Below are 14,340 nucleotides of genomic sequence, written 5' to 3' on the forward strand. Positions count from 1 at the left end.
CCCTCCAATGTAAACATATCATATGCTCAATATAAAAAAAAATGGAAAAAACAGGAAAACACAAAGGAAACAAGTGTTTCTTCATTCTGTATCCTTTCCACTCGGGACTATAATGTGAACATTTCCTTGAGTGAATAGATACTCTTCACCAGGATGACTTTTTACCTTTTAATTTTGAAAGTTTAGACTTAGGAGTTGTACTTACAAAATAGTACTGAGAGTTCCCACATACCCTTCACCCAGCTCCCCCTAATGTTAACATCTAGTGCAACCACAGTACAATTAGCAAAGCCAAGAAATTAACATCATTGCCATCACTGTTAACTGAACTACAAATCTTATCAGATTTTGCCAGTTTGTCTCACTAATAACATTTTCGCTGTCTAGGATTAGTGAATCCAAGATCCCACTTTGCATACATCTGTCATATCTCCTTAATCCTCTCCAATCTGACAATGCCTTGATCTTATCTTTGTCTTTTGTGACCTTGGGGCTTTTGAAGAGTGCCGGACATTTCTTTTTATAGAATGCCACTTGATTTGGAGCACCAGGGTGGCTTAGTCGGTTAAGCATCCAACTCTTGACTTTGGCTCAGGTCATGTTCTCACAGTTGATGAGACTGAGCCCCCACCCCCAACCCCACCCCTCCTGTCGGGCTCTGCGCTGACAGCGTGGAGCCTGCTTGGGATTCTCTCATCTCTCTCTCTCTGTCTCTCTGTCTCTCTCTCTCTCTGCCCCTCCCCTGCTCATGCTCGCTCACTCTTGCTCTCTCTTTCTCAAAAATAAATTAATTAATTTAAAACAATAATAATTAAGGGCGCCTGGGTGGCCCCGTCGGTTAAGCGTCCAACTTCGGCTCAGGTCATGATCTCATGGTTTCACGGGTTTGAATCCCGTGTTGGGCTCTGCGCTGGCAGCGTGGAGCCTGCTTTGGATTCTGTGTCTCCCTCTCTCTCTCTCTCTGCCCTTCCCCCTGTTCATGATCTGTCTCTCTCTGCCTCAAAAATAAATAAACATTTTTAAAAATTTTTAAACAATAATAATTAGAAGAAAAAAAAGAATGCCCGTCAATTTGGATGTGTCGCTTGTTAGTTCATGACTCCATTGAGGTTTTATAAATTGTTGCAGAATAAACATAAAAGCGATACTATGTTCTTCTCAGTGCCTCACAGCTGGGGTCCAGCCTGTCCATATAACTAACTTACTGCTGCTGGAGTAAACCTTGATCACTTGGGGTATTATGTGCTGGGTTTCTTCCTGGTAAAGTTGCTCTTTTTCAGGATAATGTTTGAAAGGCGGTTCAGCTTTCCATTATAGATCTCTCTCATAACCAGACTCTCTCACGGTGCATTTAGTTTGTTACTTGTCTCTGTTTGTACTGTTACAAAGAACCAAAGACAGCTGCAGCACCTGTTCCTGCTGGCACATCTCAACACACATCCCTGATTGTTTTGTTAGAATAAATTCCTAAAACTAGGATCTCTGGAGCAAATACTATTCACCTTTTTAAGGCTATGCATGCCTGGGGCAGGGTTCGTTGCTTCTTTCTATGTTTATTTGTCTTAATCAGCTTTACTGAGGTGTAATTTAAATACAAAACATGCAGATTTGAAGCATGTATTTCAGTGAGTTTTGGCGGCACATACACTTGTGTAATCACCCTCCCAATTGCAATGCAAAATAGCTCTATCTGCTCCCCCAAATTCCTAGATGCCCCTTGCAGTCCCCTCCTCCTCATCCCAGGCAGCCCCTGATCTGATTTCTGTCACTGCAGGTTAGTGTTAACCTGTTCCAGGATTTCATAGAAATCACTTCATAGCACAGGCCACAGAAAGCTTGAGGGACTTGTCCAAGGGCAGAGGGAAGAAGGGAAATAGAATTTGAGGAGTACTGCTCTGTGCCAGGCACAGTGCTAAGCGCTTTCCCCATTTCTCTCCGGGAACCTTCAGAGCCACCCTGTAAGATAGGAGTTGTGGTTCCCGTTCTGTTGATAAGGAAGCTGGGGCTCACGAACTGGCAGTGACGTAAGCTTCAAACCCAGCCCCGTCTGAATCCCAAGTGTCTCTTCTTTGCCCAGAAGCCATCCTGCCTCCTTGAGGACAGTATGTGGTGGAGTTGGAATGAGAACACCCTGAGAACACCCATCCTCCTCCACCTCTAGACCCGCCCTTACCTGCCTCCTGTGGTCCATCCCCTGAGGGCAGGCACCCAAGATGCCCGAGTCCGCCCTCAAGACAAGGGCGATCTGTGTGCAGGGCCAGGGACTGTGCCCCCAAAGCCACAGCAGGCACAAGGGAGTGACCCACACTGCAACCCCCAACAGGAGTGTCCAGTTTCTCCCTCCATGAAATGCAGTCCTCAGAGCTTTGGTCCTCAGGGCTGGTGGGCAGCGGGTGAGGCCGGCGGGCAGGGGCCACGTCTCCCCGGCCATATCGCAAACCCATTAGGAGCCGGTCTGAGTGCTTTCCAAAGCTGATTAATGGCCTGCTTGTGACCTGGAACGTCATTACTGCCCAGGCTGGGGGACCCCCGGCTGCCTCCTTTGGGTCTTTACAGCTAATAATAATTGATGCTTTCTGTGCGGTTGCAGGGAAAGTTCTATCTGGTCATCGAGGAGTTGAGCCAGCTGTTCCGATCACTTGTCCCCATCCAGCTGTGGTACAAATACATCATGGGGGATGACTCTTCCAACAGCTACTTCCTAGGAGGGGTCCTGATTGTTCTCTACAGCCTCTGCAAGGTGAGGTGGGCCCGAGGGACTGGAGGGCTGGCCCGAAGAGGATCCATGCATTTGCTGGGTTTTGGGGGGCGGGTGGCAAGTGGGGAGCTTGGCATCTTTTTTTTCTTTTAATGGAGGTAAAATTCACACAACACAAAATTAACCACTAACCATCTTACGGTGTCACTGTAACCGAGCTGCTTCACAGGGCTATGCCCCCTCCACGTCTAGTTCTAAGACATTCTCATCACCCCCAAAAGAAACCCTATACCTATTAAGCCGTCCCTCCCGTTCCTGCCTGCTACCCTCCCCCAGCCGCTGGCAACCGGCAGTCTGCTCTCTCTGTGGACTCTCCTATTGTGGACACTTCATATAAATGGAATCCTACACTGTGTGGTCTTTTCCGTGTCTGGCTCCTTTCACTTTAGCATCATGTGTCTGAGGTCCATCCACGTCGTAGCATATATCAATACTTCATTCCTTTTTCGGTTAAATCCACCCTCATTTCTTGCCCATAAAGCTCACCGTGTGCTCTCCATTCACACATTTCCATTATGACTCCCGTGTTATGGGCGAGGAGATGGGGACTCAGAGAGCAGCAACTTGCTCGGCGTCCCTCAGCTACAGATCATGGAGGGTCGAAGCCAGGCAGTCAGCTTCCAAAGCCTGGACCTCTTACCCCAGATGCGCCCCCCAGACTTGTTTCCATTCTTCTTCAATCGCACACCCTCATGCCTACAGTCAGGATACAGGGCTTCTCTTTCCGTCACGGGTACAAATCAGGTTTCCCTCCCCACCCCAGGCATAAAGACATCCTCCTCTTTCTTCTTCCTTCTCTGTTTCTGGCTCTAGAGAATCCTGGGGGAATCCACATGTTCTCCCCTCCCCTCCCCTCCCCTCCCCTTCCCTTCCCTTCCCCCCAGCAGGACTAGCCAGGCAGTCCTTGCCCCATCAGCCACTGGGGACTTCTGTTGCCTGCCGATCCTGATCGACTGGCAGTGGCTGACTGGAGTGCTGGCTCAGAAGAAGAGTGCTGTGATCAATTAGCAATGCCTGTGCTGGGCTTGGCAGAGGGAAAAGGCAGTATGCCTGCCATGTATTCACTCTCCTGGTCCAGGAAGCAAGGGAAACGGTTGACGTAAGGCAGCAAGACGAATGCCAAACAAAACTGGTAGAAACGAGGAGCTCCAAGTGGGACGGAGTGCCCTGGAAACGTCCACAGTCAAAGATGAGGGGTCAGTGGGGATGGTTCAGGAGTGGTGAGAGAGGTCCTGAACAACCCTTGGAGGCTTTTCAGCCATCACTCTGCTCTCTTTTCAGTCTTTCGACATCTGTGGCCGTGTGGGCGGAGTCAGGAAAGCCCTGAAGCTTCTCTGCACCTCTCAGGTGAGTTGACTTCAAATGGCCCCAACTGAAGACAAAGGAGCCACGAGCTGGAAACAGCTCACAGTGCTTCTGCGGGTGTCCGGTGAGGGTCCGCAGCTGAGTTTACCTCTGTCTCCTCCTTTAAACAGAATTACGGAGTCCGGGCCACTGGGCAGCAATGCACAGAAGCCGGCGATATCTGCGCCATCTGCCAGGCTGAGTTCCGGGAGCCTCTGGTCCTCATGTGCCAGGTAAGCAGGGCTGGGCGGAGCCATCGGGGACTGAGGCTGGGGGACCTCTGGGGCCCTGTCCCACGCAGAAGTCCCATGTGCCTCTCCCATGACCAAACCTCAGGGCTCTGAGATGGGTCTTTGGGAACAGTGTGGTCAAGGCTGGAGTCGGTCAGACCTGGGTTCAGACCTCAGGTCTGCCTCTTACGAGGTGGGTGGCCCTGGGCAGGTTACATCACCTGTCTGAGCCTTGGTCTTATCAGCCGAGTGTCAAAAATGAAAAATTCAGTATGGTGTAGCATCACAATGTCCTGAGTGAGAATTCTAGCCGCACTGCGGACCCTGTAGGGGGGATCACTCCGTCTCCCCCTGAGCCTTGGTTTTTCTCATTTATACAATGGGCATCATAATACCTACTTCATAGAGCTATTGTTAGGAATTAACGAGATCATCTGAGAAAGAGCTAAATTTGGATTGTTCGCCCATAAAAAAATCCTCTGGTTGTAATTACTATCATCGTTGCAATTACCATTACTGTTTGTTCTCATTTTGAATTGTGGGTCACCAACCCATAGCAACCCATGTTGAACTCCCTAAACATACCCCTGCTCCTCCTCCTGACATCAAGGGGCTAAGATGTCAATTCGGCAAGCGCATAGGAGTCAAAGTATCCTATCAGGTACCAGAGAGGGGAGACAGAGGGCACACAGACCCTGTTCCCTCCTCTGGAAGCTCACGGTCCCCGTGGGGAGACAGACACATACATAAATAACTATGAAACAAGGCAGGCAGTGATAAGTGCTGTGTAAGAGAGATTCATGCAGCTTCCCGGGGGACCAGGACAGAGAGCAATGAGTTCTATCTCAGGAAAGCTTTTTGCGGGAGGCACGGCCTGCCCACTGGAAGAAACGGGAGCGTGGATGAACCCCCCCCCTCCCCCCACTTCTGCAGCCACCAGGACCTTCCGGGGGTGAGAGGGTGGGAGGTGAAGGTTTTGGCATCAGCAGAATTCCTGATTATTTTGCTGTTTGGGGATGTTAGGAGGTTTTGTTTGTTTGGGTTTTTTTCCTTTCATTTTATTTATTTTTAAATGGAGAATATATTTGCATGATTCAAAATTCAAACCGAGGAATGCATGAGTAGGGAGTCGCAGGAACTTAATGCAGCAGGTTGGATCCTGGAACAGACAAAGAGCATGAGTAGGGAAACTGGTTTGATGAGATCCAGATCAGTCCAGAGTTCTGTGATTGGTAATATATCCATGGGGAGCTTCTTGGCTTTGACAAATGTACCACACAGTAAAGCAAGATGATGATATGGGGGAACTGAAACTTGGAGGAGCTGTATGAGGAGTCTCTACACCATCTTTGCAACTTTTATGCGAGTCTAAAATTATACCAAGGTTAAAAGTTAATTTTTTTATTTTTTTAAAGTTTATTCTGAGAGAGAGGGGGAGAAAGAGAACAAGCGGGGGGGGGGGGGGCAGAGGGCGGGGGACAGAGGATCCAAAGTGGGGTTTGTGCTAACCAGAAGAGAATCTTAAATACAGAGAACAATCTGAGGGTTAATGGGGGGGTTGGGGGAGAGAGGAAAATGGGCGATGGGCATTGAGGAGGGCACTTGTTGGGATGAGCACTGGGTGTTGTATGTAAGCGATGAACCACAGGAATCTACCCCAAAAACCAAGAGCATACACACTGTATGTTAGCCTATTTAACAATAAGTTGTATTTTTTTAAAAAGTGGGATTTGTGCTGACAGCAGACAGCACTTTGTGGCACTCAGACTCCTAAACCACAAGATCATGACCTGAGCCAAAGTTGGCCGCTTAAATGACTGAGCCACCCAGGCGCCGCAAAAGTTTATTTTTTTTAATACTTCAAAGATACAAGGGGCCCCTGGGTGGCTCAGTCGGTTAAGTGTCCAGCTTCGGCTCAGGTCATGATCTCCGGGTCTGTGAGTTCAAGCCCTGCATCAGGCTCTGTGCTCATAGCTCAGAGCCTGGAGCCTGCTTCGGATTCTCTCTCTGCCCTTCCCCTGCTCGCGCTGTTTCTCTCTCTCTCTCTCTCTCTCTCTCTCAAAAATAAACATTAAAAAAATTAACAAAGAAAAAAATTTTTTAATAAAGATACAAGAAGGGAAATAGTGACCAGCCCTCTACCCTTCCCCAGCTCCCCTTTATATCTTTGTAGAGATACTTTATAGAATTTAAACACACACACACACACACACACACACACACACGTCTTTTTCAAAAAGACCTACATTGGAACACCTGGGTGGCTCAGTCGGTTAAGCGTCCCACTCTTGATCTCAGTTCAGGTCTTGATCTCAGGGTCATGAATTCAAGCCCCGTGTTGAGCTCTGCACTGGGCGTGAAGCCTACTTAAAAAAAGAAAAAAAGAAAAAAAAAAACCCCTACATTGTAGCATATTCTACCCAAGCTGTGTTCTGCATCTTTCCTCTTTGACTTGAAACTCTTAAGAGATCGGTCCTTCTTTGCAGATCGTCCCATTTCATGGATGGACCACTTGTTTTGTCTTTCTCCTATGGAAGGGCATTTCATAGCTTAGAAGCTTCTGTTATTACAATGATGTTATTACAATGGCTGTCATGAGAGGTCAGAAATGGGGAGATCTATAGTACCTACCTGGGCCCATCGTGTTGATTGAATGAGTTAATTCAAGCTTCTAGGACTACGTCCTGGCACGTGGTCAGGCTTCAATGAACTCTCTGCTCTTATTGGCACACATTCCACTTCCCACACGTGCGAGCCCTTGGTAGGATAAATTCCTACTGGTGGAATTACTAGGTCAAAGGGTATCCAGTTTTGACAGATATTGTTAAATTGCCCTTCATAAAGAGTGTATCCATTTATGCTCCCAGGGCAGAGCAAGACATGACCTCTGGCTCCCCTCACTTACCAACACAAGCCTTTTCTGAGCCTTGCCAATCCAGCAGGTGACAAACACTATCTCGGTGAAGTTTCAGTCTGCATCTCCCTAATTACGAGCACCTTTCTCCTGTGGTTCAGAGCCCATCTGTAGAACCTTTTCAGTGGCAGTGGTAACTTGAACTTGATGTCAGCGGGAAAGTCTTGCTTCTTTCTGGCAATCTCTCCCAGCCTTGATGTGTTTATTTCTCTCCCATTCTTCTCCTTGTGCCATGACATCTTCCCAAAACTTGATTCACATTCTTGTGAGGGCTGTCCCAGATCTGGGAGCACCAGCCACAGCCAGTGGCAGTTGGAGCCCACAGTCCTGGCCAGACCAGTCTCTGCTGCCATGAGCTGGGCCTGGGAGACGATTTCCACAGGCAAAAGGGCCTCCCTTGTTCATTCCTAAGTGCTTTGAATGAATGAATGAGTCTAAGTGCTTCTTCCTCAGTCAGAGTCCTCCCTGGTTCTGCTTCCTCAGACTAGCTGGTGCTCCCAGTGGTATGTTCCCAGAGACCCTTGTGTTTTTCCTTCATAGCAGTTATCCCAGTTGTCAGCTAGTTAACTGGGCAACTGTTTGTGGAAGGTCTGTCTCCTCTTCACTAAAGCATAGGCCACTTGAGAGTGGTGACCATATCTGTCTTGTTAGCAGCAGAATCACAGTACTGACTCGGTAAATACTGGATGGATGGATGGATGGATGGATGGATGGATGGATGGATGGTTGGATGGGTGGTTGGGATGGAGATGGATGGATGGATGGATGGATGGATGGATAGATGGATGAACAGATGGATGGATGGACAGATGGATGGATGGATGGATGGTTGGATGGGTGGTTGGGATGGAGATGGATGGATGGATGGATGGATAGAGGGATGAACAGATGGATGGATGGACAGATGGATGGATGGATGGATGGATGGATGGTTGGATGGGTGGTTGGGATGGAGATAGATGGATGGATGGATGGATAGATGGATGAACAGATGGATGGATGGACAGATGGATGGATGGATGGATGGATAGATGTATGAACAGATGGATGGATGGACGGATGGATGGATGGATGGATGGAATGGAGATGGATGAATGGATGGATGGATAGATGGATGGATGGATGGATGGATGGATGGATAGATGGATGAACAGATGGATGGATGGACAGATGGATGGATAGATGGATGGATGGATGGATGGATGGATGGAATGGAGATGGATGAATGGATGGATGGATAGATGGATGGATGGATGGATGGATGGATAGATGGATGAACGGATGGATGGATGGATGGATGGATGGATGGATGGAATGGAGATGGATGAATGGATGGATGGATAGATGGATGGATGGATGGATGGATGGATAGATGGATAGGTGGGATGGATGGTTGGGACGGAGATGGATGGATGGATGGATGGATGGATGGATGGGATGGAGATGGATGAATGGATGGATGGATGGATGGATGGATAGATGAATGGATAGATGGATGGTTGGGATGGAGATGGATTGTAGCCAGGTGGAGGAGTGGATAGTTGAATACAAAGGTGAGTGGATAGAGGTATAATTGTGTGGGTGACTGAATGGATGGACAGATGGGTAGGTAAGTAGGTGGGTAGCTGAGGCAATGAATGGGTAGACGAATGGATGGATGAATAGATGGATCAATGGATAGATGAACCGAAGGACAGGTGAATGAGTGGGTGGATGAAGAGACTGCTAGACTAAAGGAACATCGTATCTCCCCTTCAAAGACGCATCAAATTAAGCAGTGTGTCACTCAAACACGTGCCCCGCCTACCGCTCCCCGCCAGCCAATCAGAGCCTGGGAAGCAGATCGTCAGTCTAAGCTAGTCAGGCAGACACTGAGCATGCCCAGAGGTTAGAACTCTCTGCTCAGACAGAATGTACCTGTCCGGTTAGTCACTCCACAAGTATTGTGGCATTCCTCCTCCCAGGCTAGCAGGGGGATCAAGGGAAGGGCATTTTGAACACAAAGTCAGAAACTCGGCTTATTTAAAGGATTTCTTGCCAAAGAGAAAAGTCGGAGGGTAGTTAGTTCTTGGTCACTACTTGATTTGGTTTTGTTTTTGAGTATTGATAGTGTAAAGGAAAGAGGGCAAGAGAACAGCGACTCCTATTGATTGAGGGCTTACAGCTGCTGCACACTTAATGCTTTATCCTAGGCCTTACCCATTTCCATCCTTACAGACACCTTGTGGGGGAAACAGTGACCCTATTTTACAGAGAAGAGGGTGGGCTCAGCAAGGTGAAAGCAAGGCCCCCCTGCTCCTCGGCAGCACAACCAGATTCCAGCCCAGGGCCCCTGATTCCAGAGGCCAGGACCTTTCCACCAGATGCGGCCTCTTGCTTTGAGATGGCCTCAGGGCCACATTAGAAGACTAGAGACCTTTTCCCAGAAATTCCTAGCTGCGTGCTGTCCCCTGTGCCACTAAGTCCAGGGAAATGGCTGAGCAGCTGAGCTGGGATTGGACTTAGCACCTGTGCGGACTCCTCCCTCCACGCATTTCTGCAGCAGGTACTTTCCGAGCACCGACAGTGTCTCGGCACTAACTTTGCAACCCTGAGCAACACATGTCATGGCAGCACTGGCCCTCCATGTCCTCTGTCACCCAGGAATGAAAATCCCTGCCCAGGGCGGCTTGCAGGCTTTTCAGTACAGTCAAGTAAGGTGACATGGATATCTGTGTGTGGGTTTTGAAAAGCACAGCGTCTCATGCTGATATTCAGTGTAAGTGTTTAATTCTCAATCTGGACAAAGCTGGCTGGGTTTGTGTGATTAAGGAAGATCTGGGGGGTGGGGCGCCTGGGGGGCTCAGTGGGTTCAGCGTCCGACTCTTGGTTTTGGCTCAGGTCATGATCTCACCGTTTGTGAGTCCGAAACTCCACATCAGGCTCTGCCCTGACAGCATGGAGCCTGTGTGGGATTTTCTTTCTCCTTCTCTCTCTGCCTCTCCCCAACTTCTCAAAAAAAAAAATAAATAAATAAAACAAAAAAAGAGGATCTCTGATTAGGGGTGTGTGTGTGTGTGTGTGTGTGTGTGTGTGTGTGTCCCTGGTCTGGTAGTAACACCACTTTTGTAATGTCATTTTTCACAAGTACTACAAACACCCCTTCCCACATTCTCCATGTGTGACCAGTATCTGTCCTAGAACGGAATGGGCATGAGTGTTTACTGTGGAGTCAGACATCTCTTGTATCAGTTATCCTTTGCTGCGTAACAAATTACCCCAAAACTTCACAGCTTAAAGCAACAAGCATGTATCATCTTGTGGTCTCCACGAGTCAGGAATCCAGGCACAGCACAACTGGGTCCTCTGCTTCAGAGTCTCTCCCAGGCTGCAGTCAAGATACCAGCCAGGGTCACTGTCATCCTGTGTCTCCCCTGGGGAAGAATCGACTTCCAGGCTTAGAGTCATGCAGTGGTGGCTCGATTCCATTCCTCCTGGGCTGTAGGGCCAAGGGCCTCAGTTGCTCTATGGCTCTCATGGCCAGAAGCCATCCTGGCTTCCTTGTCTCACTGGCTTCATCGGAGTGAGCATGTGAAAAGCACAAGATAGAGTGCAAGCGAGATGGAAGGCACAGTCTTCTGTACCCTAATCTCAGAAGTGACATCCCATCATCTTTACAATATTCTGTTGGTCTGAAGGAAATCACTAAATACAGCCGCCCCCAAGGGGAGGGAACTGACTACACAGGTGTGAATCCCAGGAGGAGACGATCACTGGGAGTCATAATAGAAGTCAGCCTGCCGCATCCCTGAAGTTGAATTCCAGCCTCACTGCTTAGCCGCACCTGTGTGCCCTTGGGCTGGTGGCTCTCCTTCTCTGAGTCTCATGGTCTGTGAGCTGTCAGGACATAGTGTGTAAAGGACATTAGCAGTGCCCGGCAGGGCATTTGTGCCCGGTGAGGGACAGGGCCTGTGGTCGTTACCTGTACCCCTCGCCTGAATACATCCACCTGGACTCGGCCTGGCTGCTTCCTTTGTTCGCAGCTCATGCTGAACATCAAGTGCTGGGCTAAGAGATGCCCGTCTCCCATCCAGAGCCTCCTCTGTCACATGGAGGTTAGCTGCTGTGGTTGCGGGAGCTCTTGACCCACGCCCTCACTTTACCCACCTGCTCCGAGCCTTGGAGCAGGACTTGGGAAGTCTGGATGGAACTCAGGGGAAGGGGAGGGTGGCCCATCCGACCCCACGGGCTCCAACAGCTAATGACCCAGCACCACCTGCCTTCCCCACTGACCGTAAACCCACCCAATCCTACACTCCCCAGCCCAGAAGGAGCCCCTCCTTCCCCTCCCTCTGCAGGGGCTCATCCTTCTCTCCAGATGCTGGAAGTGGGTCCAGGATTACGACCTCCTCCAGCCAGCTCCCTGGATTAATGTGTGTTCTGTGCACCTCTTTATTTGGCAGTAGATTCCATCCTGCCTAATTCTTTGATGGAGAGACTGTGGGCTCCTGGAGGACAGGGACCAGGTCTTCACCATCCTGGTATCTCCAGAATCTCCCACCTGACCTACCTGGGAAGGCATTCCTTTGTCAGCTGCACGTACAGAGTCCCTGCTCTGTGTAGGCTTTAGGGCTGGGCAGTGGGGACACAACGAGAGTTGCCTCATGAAGCTTACCACCCAGAGGGCAGGGAAATTGGTAAATAAGCAGTTAGAAGAGTGGTTCTCAAAGTGTGACCCTGGTGTTCCCTTTCATCTTCTTGTGTTTTCAGTAGATCTTGGTTTCAGTGTCTGCTACCCTGAATACAGCCAGATTTGACCCACAATGTACAGATCTCTTCGAGATCATCAGTGATTTTTAAGGCTGTAAAGGGGTCCTGAGACCAAAATGTTTGAGAATTACTGAATGACACGTGTGAGAGCCTCAGTGAACGTTTTTCTGAATGAAGGAATGAAAAGCTGCTCATTTCCTGTTCACCTGACCCGAGTCTTGAGCATCATGCGAACAGGGATCATATCGCTTTGTTCTGTGTAAGTGCCTCCTTTTCCTGGGGGACACAGAGAAGTCTCATTCATTCGTGGAGCAGACCCGTACTAAGCATCTGCCACATGCTCAGAACCGTGTTGGAATCGTGGCCCCCTGCCCCTCCAGAAGCCCCTTAACCCAGTGAACAAGACAGAGGAGTTTGCAGATCCTTCCGGCGGCGTGAGTGTGATGCTGTGAGAGAGGTCTTCCCCAGGAGGGCTCTGGAAGGGGAGGGCACAACAGCACTTAGATGTGTGCAGGAGATACAGTGAAGGGATGGGGGGACGGGGAACGGCACACAGGGGAGGTGTGACTGCTTGGGCTGAGTCTTCTGAAAGAAGTAAGCGTCCACCAGCCGATAAGGATGGAGAAGGGGCCCCCCAGACAGACATCACAGCTTGCCCAGAGACTTAGCAGTACGGGTGAACTGCATTGCTCGTCATCTGGTGTGTCCGTGACATTGGCTCCCTGGGGCTGGGGGTGATGAGGACGAAGGAGGGAAGACACCATTATGGGGGGCCTTGACTGCCCTGGGTGGGAGTCTAGAGAAGCTGCTGGACCTGCTGACCCCTAGGTCCCGCCCTTCTGACCATGTTGAGAGTCCAGGCACAGCCTTCAAGGCTCTGTGTGGCCTGCTCACCTCCTGTCACCCACTCCCCTACACTCTTCTGCCGTAGCCACATTGGCTGTCCTTGAGGGCCTTCAGTGCCTTCCCATCCCAGGAGCTCCATGAGGCTGTTTCCTTCACCAGGAATGTTCTATTCCCACCCTCCCCTCTTCACCCAGTCAACTCCTAAACATCCTTCAGGTCTTAACACAAGTGTGCCCACCTCCAGGAAGCCTTCCTGGGCTACCCCCTGGATCAGACCGGTCCCCATTGTATAGAGCCTCGTAGAGCTCTCCTTTAGAGCACAGTTTACAATTAAGTACCCAAGAAAGCTAGGTGCTAGGAGTGGGTTTACAAGAAGCTTAAGTCTGGTGTGGAGAGACAGATAATAAATAATAAACAGTTATAATGTAAGAATAACTATTACTATGTAACAGCCAACATTTATAGAACACTTACCATTTGTTAGGCATTGTTCTAAGTGCCTTTTTTTTTTTTAAGTTTATTTGTTTTGAGAGAGAGAGCAAGCGGGGAGAGGGCAGAGAGAGAGAGAGAGAGAGAGAGAGAGAGAATCCCAAGTAGAGCCCCGACGCAGGGCTCGAAGCAGAGCTCAAACTCACAAACCATGAGATCATGACCTGAGCTGAGATCAAGAGTCAGATGCTTGGGACACCTGGGTGGCTCAGTTGGTTAAGCATCTGATTTCTGCTCAGGCCACGATCTTGCGGTTTGTGAGTTCAAGCCCCGAGTCGGGCTCTGTGCTGACAGCTCAGAGCCTGAAGCCTGCTTTGGATTCTGTGTCTCCTCCTCTCTCTGTCCCTCCCATGCTCATGCTCTGTCTCTCTCTGTCTCTTGATAATAAATAAACGTTAAAAAAAAGAGAGAGAGAGTCAGATGCTCAAACAACTGAGCTACCCAGGCACCCCTCTAAGTGCCTTTTTAATTTAAAGTTTTTTAAATGTTTGTTTATTTTTGAGAGAGAGAGCAAGCACGTGGGTGAGTTGGGGAAGAGGCAGAGAGAGAGAGGGACAGAGGATCTGAAGAGAGCGCTGCACTGACAGAAGAGAGCCTGATGTGGGGCTTGAACTCATGAACCATGAGATCATGATCTGAGCCGAAGTCAGACGCTTAACCGACTGAGTCACTCAGGCGCCCCTCATTTAAATTTTTTAACTTTTTAAGAAGCACTGTATCTGGATTTTCATATTGTCATTTTAAATTATCAATTTTATTTTGAAACATTTCAAACTATGGAGCTGAAGGATATAATGGACAGCCGCCTTTTTAGCCTTCCTCTACATTCACTAATCATTAACATTTTACCACATTTGCCTTGATGTAAATTTTTTTCCCCTTAACCAGTCGAGAATAATTTGGTGACATTTTGATTCTTCCTCCCCAAATATTTCAGTGTTCATCTTTGAAAAACAAGAACATTCTTTCTCATAACAGTAATTCCACCATCACACCCAGGAGATTTAAAA

General features: G+C 49.0%; 1 protein-coding gene across 2 annotated transcripts in view; it reads left to right on the forward strand.

Moving 5' to 3' along the window:
• RNFT2 (ring finger protein, transmembrane 2) overlaps positions 1-14,340 on the forward strand; it is a 66,799-nt gene that overhangs the window by 50,347 nt on the left and 2,112 nt on the right. For both annotated transcript variants that reach the window (XM_015068586.3, XM_053205774.1), the window contains exons 8-10: positions 2,591-2,740; positions 4,040-4,105; positions 4,234-4,335. In XM_015068586.3, coding sequence (XP_014924072.2) covers positions 2,591-2,740; positions 4,040-4,105; positions 4,234-4,335 — 318 coding nt within the window. The remainder of the gene's footprint in view (positions 1-2,590; positions 2,741-4,039; positions 4,106-4,233; positions 4,336-14,340) is intronic.

The sequence above is a fragment of the Acinonyx jubatus genome, chromosome D3, assembly GCF_027475565.1.
Source record: "Acinonyx jubatus isolate Ajub_Pintada_27869175 chromosome D3, VMU_Ajub_asm_v1.0, whole genome shotgun sequence".
NCBI lineage: Eukaryota > Metazoa > Chordata > Mammalia > Carnivora > Felidae > Acinonyx > Acinonyx jubatus.